Source organism: Macrobrachium rosenbergii, chromosome 7, assembly GCF_040412425.1.
Source record: "Macrobrachium rosenbergii isolate ZJJX-2024 chromosome 7, ASM4041242v1, whole genome shotgun sequence".
NCBI classification, from domain to species: domain Eukaryota; kingdom Metazoa; phylum Arthropoda; class Malacostraca; order Decapoda; family Palaemonidae; genus Macrobrachium; species Macrobrachium rosenbergii.
Window position 1 is genome coordinate 7,178,027 of NC_089747.1, and position 16,964 is coordinate 7,194,990.

The 16,964-nt window shown below is 35.0% G+C and overlaps 2 protein-coding genes across 11 annotated transcripts in view; one reads left to right on the plus strand and one right to left on the minus strand.

Annotated features, from left to right (window-relative positions):
- LOC136840061 (uncharacterized) overlaps window positions 1-10,170 on the plus strand; it is a 1,603,746-nt gene extending 1,593,576 nt beyond the window's left edge. Inside the window, 1 exon segment of the mRNA XM_067106396.1 lies at window positions 800-10,170. Coding sequence (XP_066962497.1) covers window positions 800-2,023 — 1,224 coding nt within the window. The 3' untranslated portion in view covers window positions 2,024-10,170.
- LOC136840062 (rab-like protein 3) overlaps window positions 1-16,964 on the minus strand; it is a 29,900-nt gene that overhangs the window by 3,381 nt on the left and 9,555 nt on the right. For 2 of the 10 annotated variants that reach the window (XM_067106398.1, XM_067106397.1), the window contains exons 4-6: window positions 15,712-15,825; window positions 12,579-12,768; window positions 7,880-10,589 (exon numbers count right to left, since the gene is read on the minus strand). In XM_067106398.1, coding sequence (XP_066962499.1) covers window positions 10,471-10,589; window positions 12,579-12,768; window positions 15,712-15,825 — 423 coding nt within the window. In that variant the 3' untranslated portion in view covers window positions 7,880-10,470. Of the gene's footprint in view, window positions 1-7,879; window positions 10,590-12,334; window positions 12,369-12,573; window positions 12,769-15,711; window positions 15,826-16,964 lie in introns of those variants that run through there. The other 8 variants (XM_067106405.1, XM_067106404.1, XR_010853523.1 and 5 more) reach the window with 6 other exon arrangements.

Below are 16,964 nucleotides of genomic sequence, written 5' to 3' on the forward strand. Positions count from 1 at the left end.
TATCTTACAGGTAACTCAATAGGATTGCTGCAGCTTACGAGTTGTCCAAGTATTTGAAATTTCTCTTCTTGTAAAAAAAAACTTCTAGTACTTCAGACAGGTTTATTACAGGCACTTGATGAGCCCAATTGCAATGTTGTCTTTAGCTGGTTTCAGGATTTGAAAGAGCTTTGTCACTTTCATTATTTGTACACTGATCCATATTTACTTCTAGACAGAAACTAAATTACTTCACTCAGAAGTTGTTGCTATTGTCATAATTTAATTTAATGAAACTACTTAGTAGATTTCAAGGCTCTCAAAGGATTTGTTCTGCAATAAGATAAAAATTGGAGCAAGGTAATATATGTTGGACAGCCATGTAGGAAGACAACAATGGGAATGAATGAAACCTGAGTAGCAGAAAGTAATGTAGCTGGGGCATAGAACCTTTTGTACCATCTACAATGTGCCACACATGGCATGCTTTAAGTGGTACCTCCTAGGGGGGCTGGGTATGCATATCAGTTAAAATCACATTTGTGAAACATGCTTCTAACATTGATTTTAATAGGAAAAGTGTTGAAGACATTATCACCAAAATTCCTGTAATGTATTAAGCAGGAGGCCACAACCAGTGTTAGAAAGAGATAAGTCCCTAAAATTGCCAGTAATTTAGTAGTATTTCTTTCTGCATAGATTTTATAAACCTCATAGCTAGAACTCTTCATTTACCTGTATGTTTATCTCAATATGTCTTCCTTTCTCTATTTGTTTCTTCAACTCTTCCAGAATATTAATTTTCCTATTTCTGTTTCAGAGGTGCAATTCAATTGAGTCCATCATTCATCAATCGCCAGATGGTTCTCCTGAGAGGATGCATGCACCCCTTGCAGCTCGGCGATCTTGGCCTAGACAGAGTTCTCTTGACCAGCGTTCTATTCATCCAAACCGTTTTGCAAGGTCACTGGAAACTACTCATGACCCTAATCACATAATATTAGATATTGGTTCTTCCACTGATGAGGACCTCTGCTCATTCTCATCAGATGAAGATCACATACTATTTGGAGAATTATCACAAAACTATGACAATGAATTTGATGAGGAAATAGGTGATGATGACCAAATTTCTGAGGATATTTTTCTTGTTAGTGGTGTTGATGGTGAGGATAATGGTGATGATGATGATGATGATGGTGATGATGATGATGAAAATGAAGATGAGATAGATGATGATGATGCTGAACCAGGTGAGAGTGGTGAAACAGAGTTGAATTCACAAGACTGGGAAGTGCAGTTATTAGCACGACAACTTGCTGAGGAGCAGCGAGGTGTTGCAAGACAAGTAGACAGAGACATTGCTGAGGGCCGTTTAGAGTCTGCACTAGCTGAACTTCATGAAGCTTTGGCAACAGACAAATTAGGGAACCTTACTGAGGGTGATTTAGTAAGATTAGAAAAAGCTGTTAGAACAGAGAGAGAAAAGCTTAGACGATATGCACGTCTATATAGTCTGGATGAGAGACCAGTTTTAGAAGATCAATTCACATCTTTATATCGCAGTAGATCGCAGCTTTTACTGAATCGTAGTTCAGAACTTTGCCGAGCAGGGCCCACCCAGCGCCGTTTGTCTTCATTGTTAGTCCAGCTCACAAAAATGACACCAGCAGAACAGTTCCTACTTGACCGACTTGTTTACACCAGTGCACGTAAACGTAAGCTTTCACGCCAGAGATCATTATGTGAAGACCGTCTGAGAAGTCAAAGGTCTAATCAGTTACTAGCAACTCGTCGGTCAATGAGTATGTGCTCTCCGCCTCCTGGCAGTACTCCTCCAACTCCTCTGAGAGATACTGCCTCAGAAACTGCTGAACTACCAAGAGACCCAAGTAGTGAAGGAGAAAGTGCTCCACCTACAGTATCAGTGATGCTGTCATCTTTACAAAGATCAGTTGCTGCTATATCTGGAAGAGGGCGTACTGCAGGTAACAACCAAGGCTCACAGAAAGAGGGAGCACCTCTTTTACAGTCTCCCAGGTAACATCAATGTAGTGATACATCTGGTACTGCTGATCAGTTAAAGTAATAACTGACAGAGAGCAATAGGGGCATATGGCCACATATGTGTTTTGATGCTAAAAAAACTTTTAAAACATTTTTGTAGTGACTCTAGTTACTTTTACTTGAAAGTTGCAAAGCATATTGTTAATATTGTATGCCAGCTTATTCAGTCTTTGCACTGAATTTTTTTTAACAGCCTGTTAACAAAACAAGCATACCTTTTGATGCAGAATTCATACTCGCCAATGCTAGCAGTCAGGAGAATGGTGCTGCTGCTAATATACTACTGATACTGCTGCTTGCATGCAGGTGTGTGCTAAGATAGATCTTTTGCTTGATAACCCAAGAAGTATATTTATGTACGGTTCATTTGCCAGTCGACAGTATTCAATAAGTGGAAATGCCCACATTGCACATAATATATATATACTGATATATATATATATCCTGACCTAACCTAACATAAGAAAATAACTTACATCAGAACATGGCCAATAACTGCATATAAATATGTATTAATTTAACACTCAAGTACGGTAGTCACTTAGCCTGCAACAGGGCCAGCTGATTAGCTTTCTTATTTTCGCACCTTGAAGCTTGTGTTATAATAAATATTCTCAAAAGTTTCTTATAGGCCCCACTCACATGCTGAACCATAATGCAACTCAATACAGTGATCCTCGACAAGAAAGGCTCGTGTAACAAGATTTGTTTCGACAATTCATTCCTCTTATCATCTGTAAAAAGACATCATGTAAGACCCACAATACATTCTCATTATACCATTTTTGACAGTGTTCAGAGTATATGTTATTAAAGTTTGTTAAAAGTTTTTGGGGGTAATGGTCACTTCTTTTCATCATTAAAGACCATTACAGATGTAATATCTTCTTTATAGGTAACCATAATTATTATAAGAAAGGGCTGAGATATAGATTATTTTTCTTAAAAAAATATATGTTGTTTTGTTATAAATGTAAACTAATCACCATTTACCACAACTGTATGCTCTTTGAGGGAAAATTGGGAACCATTGCAAACATTTCTGTGGTTTTGAGCATACACAAATTTTATCAAACGGGTGCTACGCAGGAAATTTCTCCAATGTACTGTATATCAAAAGGGGCAAAAGTGTAAATATTAAAGCTGGCACATTTGTATAAAGTTTGGTGCTGATTTGACTTTACAGTAGTGTTTTTGAGAGCTACAGGACATTACTCAGAAGACTCCCTTGTTCCACAGTCTCAGGGGAACATTTGTTTTTTTTTAAACATTCTATGTATCGTCAGTATTTAAGAACAAAATTTTTAGGAAAAATTACCCTATACGTAATGTGAGAATGCACTGGAAATGGCAAGTTGATGAAGTTAAATACTCATCTTTATAAGTATTTGCAAAACTTCTGGCCCAGTTTTTTTTTTACTTAACAAATATCTGTATGAAGCCCTTGGTAAATTTTCACCAAGCAGTACTGTATTGACAAAGTCCCATCTTATTTCACCCGTCTGTAATTTTCTAAGCACATTTTGTATAACCCAGAGGCTTGCTTCTTTACATTTCTCAACTAATTCTTACAATCACAGCATGTCCATTTTAAATATAGAGGAAAAGTTCCCTTTAGAATGATAAATTTCATATATCAGGTGGACAACAAAGCTAAATTTCTGTAATCCCCTCATTCCCACAAGACTGATACTTTAATAATTGTGACTACGGAATGTGCCTTGAAGCTATTTCACAAGCTAAAGCTATTCTTAGTGAAGCAATGAAAAAAGCGTGTGCATTCAGAGAATAATGGGGCATTTTATTGATGAGTCTGAATTTTATTTTAACACTTTAAAAATATCAAACATTAGGCAAACTGTAGTATGATCATTTTAAATTTATAAAGTGTTATTTTTATAGGGAATTAAATATAAGTAAAAAATTGTTCTTACAATACAAAGAACTCTCTATTACTGTATACTTAATGCTATATTACCACAGTGGTTCTGTGTTAAATGTGAATGGAGTCTTCAACTTGAAAATTAAGTCTATAGTCTTCCCTTTGGTGATTAACCCTCACCAAAGGGTATTTCCTGCTCACAATTTCACAATAGTCATTTGTTATCTCAGCAACCTGGAATCCGATATCTCATCAGTTCTGCATTTTTGGATAGTCAGCGAAGTATAAGATACTTCATATTGCCTGGATGTACAGTGTACTCATTTTCCCCATGGTACTTTGAAGCTTAACTTGGAAAGAGACAGTGTTTACTTAGTCATGGACACCGTTTATCATCTGGATGCTTCCAAATGTTGTTTAAATGAATTGTGTAGGTTTTTTCCATATCTCTAGATCTGACCCATTTCATCAAACTACTCAATAGCAGTACACACAAAGAGGTTTAGACTGAGTGAACTGGTAATTTTTAGTTATGAAAATTGCACCCTATTATGCATAGTAAATTTGCCTAATTGTCACAGTTGTTTAGTCTTCTGTTTTGCTGTTCTGAGAAGAATATAAAAGCTGATGGTATAACAACAAAACACCTTGTCCACCCACCCCCGTGTTAAGGCCAGATGAGAATAAAGGATGCTTGTAAACTGATGGTTCTGACGACTGAGCAAGGCGGTCATTGCAGCCTAAAAGAATAATTTTGGCAAAGGGCCTTCTTACTCTATCAAGAAACACATCACCAACAGATGAATTGGCTTGCTGTTAACGTAATTCAAAGGATGGTTGTTCCATACAAATCAGTTATCACAGTAAAAGACCATTAACAGGCTCACGAAGTACTGATACCCAGAGCAGTATGAGCTGTTGCATAGAAAATATAATAGGACATTACCACCTGATACAGGACACCCATTATTACCACTGAAATGCAGATGCTGCAATGAAAGCTTGAGACAGGAATGCCCATTACTGATGATCACCAAAAAACAAATGCCTGATACAGGTCACTGAAAGATGGATGCTGATGCCTGATACAGGTCACTGAAAGATGGATGCTGATACAAGAACCCAAGACAAAAACTCGGACACTAGACAACCATGAAGGCATTCCTGCCTAATACAGGAGTTTTAGATATAAAAGCCTGACACTTAAAAGCTCCGTACTGATCTTAGACACCTGTAATGGAAGATATGAGACATGACACCTGATACAGCAGCCAAAAACATGCGCACCCATCATGGTCTTCTGAAACACCTAAAGTCTATTGGCATCACTTGAGAGCAGTAGAAGGGAAGTTTTTAAACCCAGAACTTCTCATGACAAGTACCAACTCACTGCCAAAGGAATTCTAATTGACAGACTCTTGACATAACAGTATACAGATAACTAATGTAAAACTAATAAACATGAGGAGATTATAACTACTCCTCACCTTTTAACCTTCTCTCTTTCTTTGTTGTCTCTTCATCTCATCCCAGAAAGTCTTAAGACTTCCAAAGTCTTAAACCAGGTTATCAGATCATGATTCTAAGAGGACAACTACCCCCTTTACCAAGGTCAGTGTCTATGGGGAGGTCAAGATAGCTTCCTTGTTCTCTAGACAGTTATTCTTTCACTACACTAACTTAAAAATACCACCCACTTTTGCCTTACCTCACAGCCCAGTTACCACTAGCGTATGTTTTTCACTCGATTACTCATTGTGCATTTGGTACCTATTCTGTCTCCAAGCAACAGCACACAACAGATTTATCTGTGATAAACTTATTACTACATATTTTGGCAAACACCATCCAAAAATACCAGTACTATAAACAGTACAGGTTCTCCAGAATATCTGAAAAGTCCAGCTTTTATCAGTTCCAGTCAACAAGAGCTGCATGCTGCCTCCTTTGAAGACTTGGCTTCAGTAAGAAAGACATATGTACTTTGTTAGGACACTGACAAACCCCATACTTTATGAAGTAACATCCTTACAGTCCCTGAAGTTGGTTTCTTCATTCCCATTACTTCTGCTCACCAAAGTAGCTAATGGCAATTGTGAGGCACCCTCTAGATGAATTTGTTGACTACAAGATTCAAGTCTGTATTCTCTGTTGATGGTTCATTCATGGCTAGAGCTGCACCGCAATAGGCAATATAGCATTAGTAAAGTAAGACTTTGGATTTATGGAACATTAATGATTTAAATTTTTGTTTGTTTGAAATTGTTTGCTAAAGTATTTTCACTTTATAAGGCAGTACTATTGTACTACATCTTTTAAATGGCTCCCTGATATCTGAATAGCACAAAGATAAATGCACTTAGGTACTTTGAGATTTAGTAAATGAGTGAGGAAAAGGTTATTGCTTTACAAGCTGTTAGTTTCTTTATTAATATGAATGTAGAACCCCACTGAATGTACTACTGGAGATGGAGAGATAAAAGTAATGAGTGTTTTGGGTATTTAGGCACACGTGTCTCGAAAGATGATCATTAAGAATAAAAATTTGAGAGGATGAAAAAGGTAGAGTAGGCAGTTGTAATGCTCAAATGATTGTGGAATAATACTGCAGGTACACTAAAGTAAGTGGTAGGTCTGACTAAACCAATATTTATATATGGGCACGTCTTGAGAAGAATATCAGAAATTCAGAGTCAGGATAGTACCCCAACAGGAAGAATAATAGGAGTTAAGTGAAACCCACTGCTTACTATAAAAGACTGTCTAGATGCCAGTAGATGGGACATATTTTCAGGAGAGAAGGAACACTGGTGGTGTAAGTACCAGGGTAGACTGCTGAGGAAGTCATGGGAGGGGTAAACCAAGGTTGACATATTGCAGGAAAACTGAGGGAAATAGGAGAGGAATGTTGGAATGACCTTAGGGAACAGACATTTATGGGGTGGATTCATTGCAGCTCTGTGTCCCTTGGGATGAGGCTAGAATTACTAGTCTAACATAATTGTTATTTAATTTCCTAACTAATATCATTACCATGGTAATATCATTAATAAAAAGGAATGACTGAATATGAACCAATATCATGTGTACATACTTCCCTTAATGTGTATTAACTGCAAGTAATTAACATAATTCATTCTTGGCACTAAACAAGCTATCAGTTGTGCAACCTTGGTACTGTGGAACCTCTTGTCCTTCTCAGAAGTAAAATATGAAAATGTATTATTTTAATAACTAGAAATGTTACACTGAACCTTTTATATCCTTTCCTTTACTCTTAAACTCTACTGCTGAAGGAAACTTTTCTAAGGAAGGCTTACATGGTAGAACTGAGGGGTATTGTTAACCATACAATTTGTTAATACTTATAAGTCTCAAGGATAAACCAGCTATAATGAGGTGAAAAAGTAAGATGGTCTTTATTTGAAACCTCAACAAAACTAATTTAGTTGGTTAGAACATCAAAACCGTGATTTTGTAAAAGATGTATCTGAATAATCAAAATGCTGGTTTTATATTTAGTGCTAATCTATCTGGAAGGTTAATCTGTAGTGTATTTAAGACTCCATCTAATTCTGTAACAAATATAATATCATATGCTATTTTTCCAAAGTGTTTGAAGTTTATAAGCAGTCTAAATGTGCAATACATAATACTGTTCCACAATGACTAACAACTTTTAGGGCATAGTTATTTTGAATATGATTTATCCTTTAGCTGAATTTGATATGTTCCAGAAAGGAAAATGTTGTACTCACTGTAAGAGCAAGTCTGTACAAGTCGTCCCGTAGTAAAATAATTTTCCTAAGTTTTGAAATATTTGCAAGTACATTTTTATTTTGAAGTCATCTGTATTTTTGAAAGTTGAGGTTTTCATTGAAAAAGCATTTGAAAAGAATAACTTATGATGTATGAGTTTAAGTTTACACTTGACACAAGAGAAAAAAGCTAATGATAATTGCCTTAATTCTAGGTTTTACTTTTTATCGCTGAATAATACATCACCAGTTGTAAAATTCCATCCTAAGAATAGCACTACTAAAAAGTGTCTTCTGTATCTGTATGGAGTAATGCATATGAATTCTCTCTGAATGTTATTCATAATGCAGAATGGCCTTGTTAAAATATTGGGTTAGATAATATATTCATTTTACATCTACATAATATATATTATAAGTTATACTTTTGTACTTCCCCGTACATTATTTCTCCATTAGAAATATCTGTTAGTTCAAGTTTAATAGAACGTTAGAAAATTCAACAAATTAAATTAATTTTACTGCTATTTACCCTATTATTTCTCTTCTATCATCAGAATGTTGATTGTTAAATATCTTGCTTTTACAATCCAAGGTGGAAAATTCACACACCCACATGTGAACTTTACCCTGTGAGAATTGTAGTTGCTACCAAAGTACATTTGGGTATTGGCTAATTAAAAACTACTCTGACTAAAAATAAAAAAGAACCAACTTTTGATGACTTAAGGATCAAGTGCATCTACTTTTATACAGTGATTGCTAAAATTTTATGTAAATTGTGTGTTATATATATAAAATAAATCTAATACAATACCATCTACATTTATATGAGGGGACTTGGGTAATGATTTAAAAATATCAGTGTTACAAAAAAATAGTCTTTGTTAACAGGTGAAGCATTATGAAGTTTTCCATTGCATGGATGTTTGTCTTCATACTATGCATTGTTTTCTAGTCAAGTTTTCCATGAAGCAGAATTATTGTTGTATGTGCTACATTCTACAGTTTTTAGCTTGAAGGATATATTTACAGAGTTAATACAGAAAGTTTTTATATCGCAATTAAGAGAAAACTTGACTAGTTTTGTACACTTATGAAATTGTGGGCTTTACTTAATTGTACGAAATTTTTTTATGTAATTACCTAATAACAAGCCTAAACACTATAATGTGTAAAGAGAGATATTTTCACATTTAAATTGGTAGATCACTTATAATTCCCTAAGCATTAAATTGCCAGACATTTTTAAATTCCCTTTGGCATAACTTGAATACCCATAACCTTAACCTTCAAAATGTTTTATTACCAACTTTTCAGTTGTAATTTTCATGCTATTTTCATATCAAAATCAAATTAGATATTCAAGCCTAGTTATTGTAAACATACCAAAAGCAGCTCTTTGCAATATTTATAATTCTACCATTTTTAATTTAGCTGTAATAAGATATAATTTTCAATGTAAATAAAGTATATTTCCCCTTTGACCTTTGAATACCAAGGTCTCGAGATTCACCCTAATGACTGACATTACAAGCAAATCTTATGTTCAAGATCTGAGTAAGAAAGTGATGTTGTACGACTAATGAAAAAATAAAAAATCCCTCACTTTTATTATGCTACCATTAAAGATGTCTTGACTGTGAATATATACTATTATAAAATGCATTTATTAAATGTTAATTGTTGTTAGGCAGTCTATAACCCCCTTTATTATAAACACTGTATTTCAATGATACCTAATTGTTTTACTTAATTAGCCATGTAATCATGTTGTTTGTCAATGCAATATTTTGGTTTTTTTAAATTTTTTATTGTAAAAGTTACTTCAAATCAAAATCTCTCTATCTAAAGAGTAATAGATAAACATAGCTTCTGGTTAGAAATATTTGAATATTTCTTTGTATACACTAATGATTTGAGCTATTAGGATGAAAGATGATAATGATAGTTCACATAAACCTAAATGATGATTTAAGTTTCAGGAATTCTTACACTCATTTCCTCATCTACACAAAAGAAAAAGGTATTATCGTGCCTTACTTGATTTATAGGTATATTCACCACCAACATCTTACTGTCACTCTCATATTAATCACTTATCACTAATCGTGGCAACAGATGATTACTGAATTCTGATTATAAAGGAGTTCCTTCGCTCATACCTGGAGAGGGACAGTGTTGTTAACCTTCTACCTTAAACGTCTCAGCTTGTCACATTTCATTCACCTTGTTCCGAGCCTTTCAGAAATGCGAAGTATTTTACCTTCCTAACTTTAATAGTAATAATAATAAATAACAATAATAATAATAATGTCTGTTTTGGATCATTCTTGTTTGTTGTTTGTTGGGACATTTTAAAAGATTGAGAAGCAAATGAGGTTTTGTATGATGCCCCTTAATTAACCATTAACGGGTAAAGTTTGATAATGTACAAAAAATATATAAATATATATATATCTATACATAAATATGACAAACTGACATTGTGTTTCACTAAAACCTGTTTCTTTTTCTAATTTTAGGTATGATGTTCAAAAGATTTTATATCACAAATTCTTGCATTCAATATGATGTACTGTACATGTACAGATAAAAAGCAAAATTTCTGACAAAAAGGAGCATATGTGAAAGCAAAAATAAAAACTGACAGGGTACCCTAATCCAGCACTGAGACTAAAGTATTACATGAATGTTCTTAGGCAAATACTGTAGCATGTTTTTACGATAAGTTTTTTTTTTTACAAATCCATTTATCATACGGCATTCAACTGCATGGACGCATCAAGGTGCACAGAACAAAAGTTCCAAAGAGGATGGGGTTCCAGCTCCAAAACTCGGCCATCTCCTAGTTACTCGGAAGTATTTATCATTGTTCCTCATTATACGGTGACAGTCTCCATCTGAGAGCACAGGAAATAAAGGAGGGTACTAAAGTTTATGATGAATGGGTTTGTGCAAAAACTTATTTTATTGTAAACACATTGTTTTCTTATAAAAAATTCACCATAAAGTAGTCTGAATCACTGCTTAGGAGGGAAGACAAAGCAGATGTGCCCAAGAATGTAAACACTGCTGCCAGAAGTCCATCAGAAGGAAAGATGGGAACTTGCAATCGCAGGTCCAACCGGAGTTTTCCATGTCATAAAATGGAAGTATTCCGGACACTGGCACTCAAAAGAAACCGCTCCAGCAGAAGAAAACCCAAAGATGGACGCCTACCTGCAAGAAGGGTGTAAAGCAATGAAATCATGTTCAAGTGCCTTCAGTGTGAGATGTTTGATGAAATATTTGTGGAAAAGCGTAATGACTGCCATAGCTCCATACCCAAGGGCCACTCAAGATGATAGGCCACAAAGAAGGCAAATCCACAGAGATTGAGAATGACAGAGAGGTTACTCTAAGCAAAAGGTGGAGAAGGTATGCAGATGAGCAGCACAAAAGCAGAAGAAACAGGAGCCGCAAGACAAAAATGCTGGCAGGGCCATCCCAGGGATAACTAGGAAGTCCTCAGGAAAGGGAGACAAAAGTGGGGGAGAGAATGTCACTTGTAAACTTTAATGTCATTTAAAAGAAAACCACTGCTCCTTAGACTACAGCTTGCAAACTTAACAAGTATGGCTGGGCATACAAACTTTTCTTCTACAGGAAGAGCACTGCAATGGAGGTCCTTTCTCAAGGATGACAATGTGCTGCAAGACTTAGCATTCCTGAAAGTACATCTGGGCATAACAAGAATATATGCCAAAATGAAAGTTATATACAAATAAAAACAGAAAAATGTAGAACCAAAGGTAACCATTACTGAGATAAGGCAAACAAGAACTGAATGGCTTTAGTGAACATTACTGAATAAACAACAAAAACAACAATAGGCAAAACAAGAAAATTTACATTAATATTCAAAAAGAATGTGAAGCAAATTCACTATTAACTCAACCAGCAATGAAAAGTAAGGGGAATACATGCAAAACATTGATGTCAGAAAAAACTTTGTGAATGGGACATACTCCACAGACAAAAAATATGCAGTAAGCTGTCCATAGGAGCAACAGATCTTTGGCTGAATGGTAACCATAAAACACATGCAAAGCACTAATAAGCTTAATTGCTCCAAGGCCACAGTCTAACAACAGCAACACCTTTTTTATTGACAAATACATTGTTGGCCATTTTTATGACTCATAACATATATAGAAGTAAAAAATGACTGCAGTCAAAGGAAACCCTGAACACCTTAATATAAGTTGCCACATTGTTGGCCTATTCGGTATCAGTTTCACTGATATTCCCAAAACTACTAGAACAAAATGGGACATTCAGTCCCATGGGACATAATGCCTATAACTTGTACCAGTTCAACTGCTGGAACAGCCTTAAAAATAACCCTAACTCCTCATGAAATTACCCCTTTAACAAAACATTTCCTAGCATCAATGTATATCCTAAAGATAACACAAACATAACACAAAACTATATACTACAGGTTAAGACAAAAAAAATGCCTCTAATGTCCATAAACAAAACTGTAAAAACTTCTCACTCCCGGATAAACTAAAGCTACTGCATGCAATATTACAGACTCTTAATGCCGCAAAATTTACTATTTACCATTCATGCACTGTCAATAAATAATTTATATACTGACCAAACAGTGTAATACTGCAAAGTTCATACATTCCCTGTAATGAGGATCAATACTAATGTATGTGTTCATCATACGTATTTCTAATACTAGAATCTGATTTCTTCTTTTCTTAATGTGCTTTCCTTATCATAATACTTGGGGCATAACAGAGCAAACAAAAAGAAATATTTGGGGCATAATAGTGTAAACAAAAAGAAATCAGTTTTTCTTTTTTATTCAAAAACATGAACTATTATTACCTAACCTATGTTGATAAAGGAAGAACCGGATTTATTTCTTCTAAACATTGATGGCTCCTTTTCATTGTAACTTATTCCTCCAAGGTCTGTACGTGATGTTGTCGTTTGCTGCCTTTCAATAACTTTATCAAAAAATCTTGAGAGTTTGACTGCATTGCTTGATCCTGGGGCTAAGGAACGTTGGTCATGTGTGTTCTGCAAAAGAATGAAACACGTGTGAACCTTACAGAAGTTGCGATGGAATTACCATCTTAAGAGAGCATAATTTTAACAAGAACATTTATGTTGTGCAAATACATGTGAAAGTGACAGCATTTTAAGATCCACTATTCTACAATATATAAAATGTCTGAATAGTACTCAAAAAGGCACTATTAAGTTGCAGAAAATGTACTGCTTATTACTCCGTACAGACCACGAATTGCTATGTTAGATGCTTACAAACTTCTATAAAGCCCTGTGCAGCAAAACAAACAAAACACCAGTTAAGCCCAAAAGCTGGTATGCAGGTACAAAGTTAGACAAATACAGCTAAACTTTTATGTCCTGAGTATTACTAGTTGATCCTTTTCATTAGCAAGGGTTAGATTCAAAAAATGCAAAACTTCACAAAAGCCTGCTAGGCTATCATAGCCTCCAATAATCTACAAAAGATTGTGTTCAATGATGTCTAAGCCTCTAAAAAAAACATTATTCATATGTACCTAATAAATTGCTTGACATTTTAAAACTTATTTTTCAAGAAACATCAAAATTAAATATTTCAGAAAAACCTAACACCCAAAAACAATTAAATAACAGTTCTGAGTACCTGAATAACCCAGCAGCTAGGTAATTCTTCCTATGCAATAGAGTAGTTTTTCTCTTGCCATATCCATAAAACCTTAAATATACAGCAGTATTTATGAATTACTACATATAATTTTACTACAAACTGGTACTTTAACAGTAAAACTACAATTTAATGTTTTATTTACTCATATTTTCAACTTGGTGTACATGCAATGAGTACAGTGCCCTAAGTTTTGGTAAAACACCAAGTGTGTTGTAAATTTTTCTGATACTCTGCCATTGTCTCCACTCTAGCTCCAGTATTATAGCTGAGTAACATAAAAACAGTTTAAAGAGTCTCTGATACCTTCTGGCACTGTATGTACATTTACTTTTTTCCCTTTGTGCCATTTTATGTTTATGTGGTGCTTTTTCTGCAGCTGACTAATTATAAGAAATGATTCTGTTGTTGGTCTCTCAGCACCATTCCATTACTCTCATATGTTGCTCTAGTAGTCTTATTCCTCTATAATTTCCTTTCTGTACCATTACTGTACGGCTCTTTTTCCACTCTTCACGTTGTATTTCTTTCTTTATCTGGTTTTCATATAGGAAGCTCATGGATGACTGTCTTTCCTGATACTTTACAAATCACTTATTATTCCAAACAGTCATGGGTAAATGCTATTTTTCATCTTCCAAAGGTCCCATTTAACCTCTTCAACTGTCAGGTTCTTTATGGGACTCTCTGTTATACCCCTCACTCAAAAGCAATGAGCATTACAGTATATCAACTGACATAATAATGATGGCCATTCAACTTTATCAGCAAGTCACCTGGCACATTTCAGAAACGTCATCTTCTAACGATTCCGTCTTAAAACTTCTCAAGACTCCAACTGCAGATTTTAAGGGCCTGAGTGGAATCCAACTTGCAATGTGCACACCTTTTGGAGCACAAAAATAGAGTCAGCACAGCTTTAGCTGCTACTTGAAACATGCCATTAATTAGCCTAAGCTGCTACTTGCAACCTATGGTTAGGATAGAAATAGCTACTCCCAGTACTGAAAGAGCAAATAGTTTAAGCAATTTTTTACAATCAATTTACCAAGTACTATCCCTGACCTCAAACAACAATAGTACAGTATCCTCATTTTACTCAAAAATAATAAAAAGGTGACTATGCACAGAATCAAAGATATCAGTGTCAGTAACTAGCAACAATCTCTCATAAATGTCAAGAATGAAATCTTGTTTCCAGTTGCAGTAGAACACTGGTCTCGACCATACCAGAACTCGAAATAATCTGGATTTCGACGCGAAATGTCGAGTAAATTTTGCGTCGGAGCTCAAACAACAAACTGAATCTGGCCTGATGAATCATATGATTTCTATAAAAAAAAAAGTGTTTTGGTCGGCCGCCGCTAGTTGGCGTTGTTGGTGGCGTTCTTCCCACGCGTATTTAAAAGCGTTTAAAACCCACACACGCTGCTGCTGTTGTTTGGAGAAGTACACACTTGTACAGGTATATCATAATTTTTTTGGCTTTCTGCACTGAATTTTCATTCAATCATGGGTTCCAATATGTTAGGGTATCATAATATTTATAGAAAGCTGTTTTACAGTGATTTTGTACACTATTCCAGTAGACTCTGTATGAAATTTACCATAAATACTGAATGTAAACAACGTTTATGTAATTAGTACCACGATACGCCACCAGGGTGGCGTTTTGGTTTGTTTACATCTGCTCTTGCCAAAAGCTGCCGAGTGCCGACGTGACTTAGGAAATTTTTCTTAATTTTATGATAACAGACATACAGTACTTCGGCTTATAAATACTTTATTATTAATTTACTGTAATAATCAGGCTTGGTTTTTCAATATTATTATTAACAAGAGTTTTTGTGTGTACCCGTTCCAGTACATTCTGGTAGTGCCTATAGGCTACCTAGCCTAGCCTATGGCGCTCGGTCTACCATCGGTAATATGGCTGCACTGGTCATAGGCCAATTTTTTTGATACAGTATGCATTTAAAAATGTACAAAGTGCTTCTGATATGGTAAGTTATTTAAATCTGAACTTAATTGTAATTTGTGTAATGTTTTGTATAAAAAGGCAAGGTTGGGGTAATGACTGGTGGTCAGGAATGGATTAATCCATTTTCAGTTATTTCTTATGGGAGAAATTGATTCAGAATTCGACTAAATGAATCTCGACGCATCTTCTGGAACGGATTAGCCTTGAGGACCAAGGCTCTACTGCACTTCTAGGAAACTTTCCAAACTGCTCAAAATAATAAATAAACAAGATAAAGAAAAATCCTTACTCTTGGTAAAACAAACAATCTAAGACAAATACTTACAACACTAATTTCATCAGCAGCACATTCATCAGCAATAGTAGAGCTGCGAACTCTTAAACTTGGCCGAACTTCTGCTACTAGGTCTTGCTTTGTACCAACAACAAAGACTGGCAACTGAAAAGAGCAAAGTAACAGTAAAATGCAAATACTTGGTCATTCCACTGTAAATGCTCCCTTCATTCTTCTTATAATCTGTCTTATTTCAGTGATCCAAGATAATAAAGTCAAAATGTCACTCTTTATACACCCTAATACTGTGATACACTCTAACAACATTAAAACTATCCCAATATAATTCTAAATGAACAGCAGGTATAAAAATGTAAATGCTGTATCATTATATAAACAAAAAATAAAGAATTCTAATATGCCCTAATTATTCAAACCAGAGAATTTTAGAGAAGCTTTATCTGGCACATCCAGACTACTCAAAATGGATGAAAGTAATAGCTGGATACCAGCACTGGCTAGTAGTATGCAGAAACCCTCAGAATGGAAATCTGTATCCCAGAAGAAACACAAGAATACAAGTAATACATGTGGGTTCGTACAGTCTGAAAATATTCTGCACAGGTCAATTAGCACGTTGGGGTGGGAGGATAACCAGACATTAGTTCACAATAATGCATGTGAGTCAGAAATTATTTCACTCTCAAGCATGAATGGAAAACCAAACATCATTCTGCACTTAGCCAGGAAGGAAGACCCAACCTCAGGCAAAATCTTTCTCTTTGAAGGTAGACTACAGCATCAAAGAGAATTATCAATAAACCAGTCCAAAATAGAAAAACATAAAAACTGTTGCCAATTTCTCCTTGCTTTCTACATGCAATTATTGGCATAAATAGTAATACAATACCTTATACCACTGGAAAGGGAATTTATCATACTCTTTCATAGTACAAAAAGATTTTATAAAAATCAACTGTGTTTTCTTTTCAAATACTTAATTACTTACAGTATAACAAATTTCTGCTCTTAGCTAACTTCAATGCAACACTGAATATACAGTCATGCTTTTCATTTTCAAAGATATTACAATAAAGTACAATTATTTGGCTTCAGAACACCACCAAAATCAGCAATCTATCATGAAAAAGAAATTTGCTGCAATCAATATTGAAAAATTCTCTCTCAGCTTATGGGCAGTAAGCCAGAAAAGACTGCTTTCTTTTATTTTTCCCATAGACAGGTTTTGGACCCCTAACAGTCTCAAAGGGTTAATTAGGGCTTGCTTGTTTATATTTTCCCAC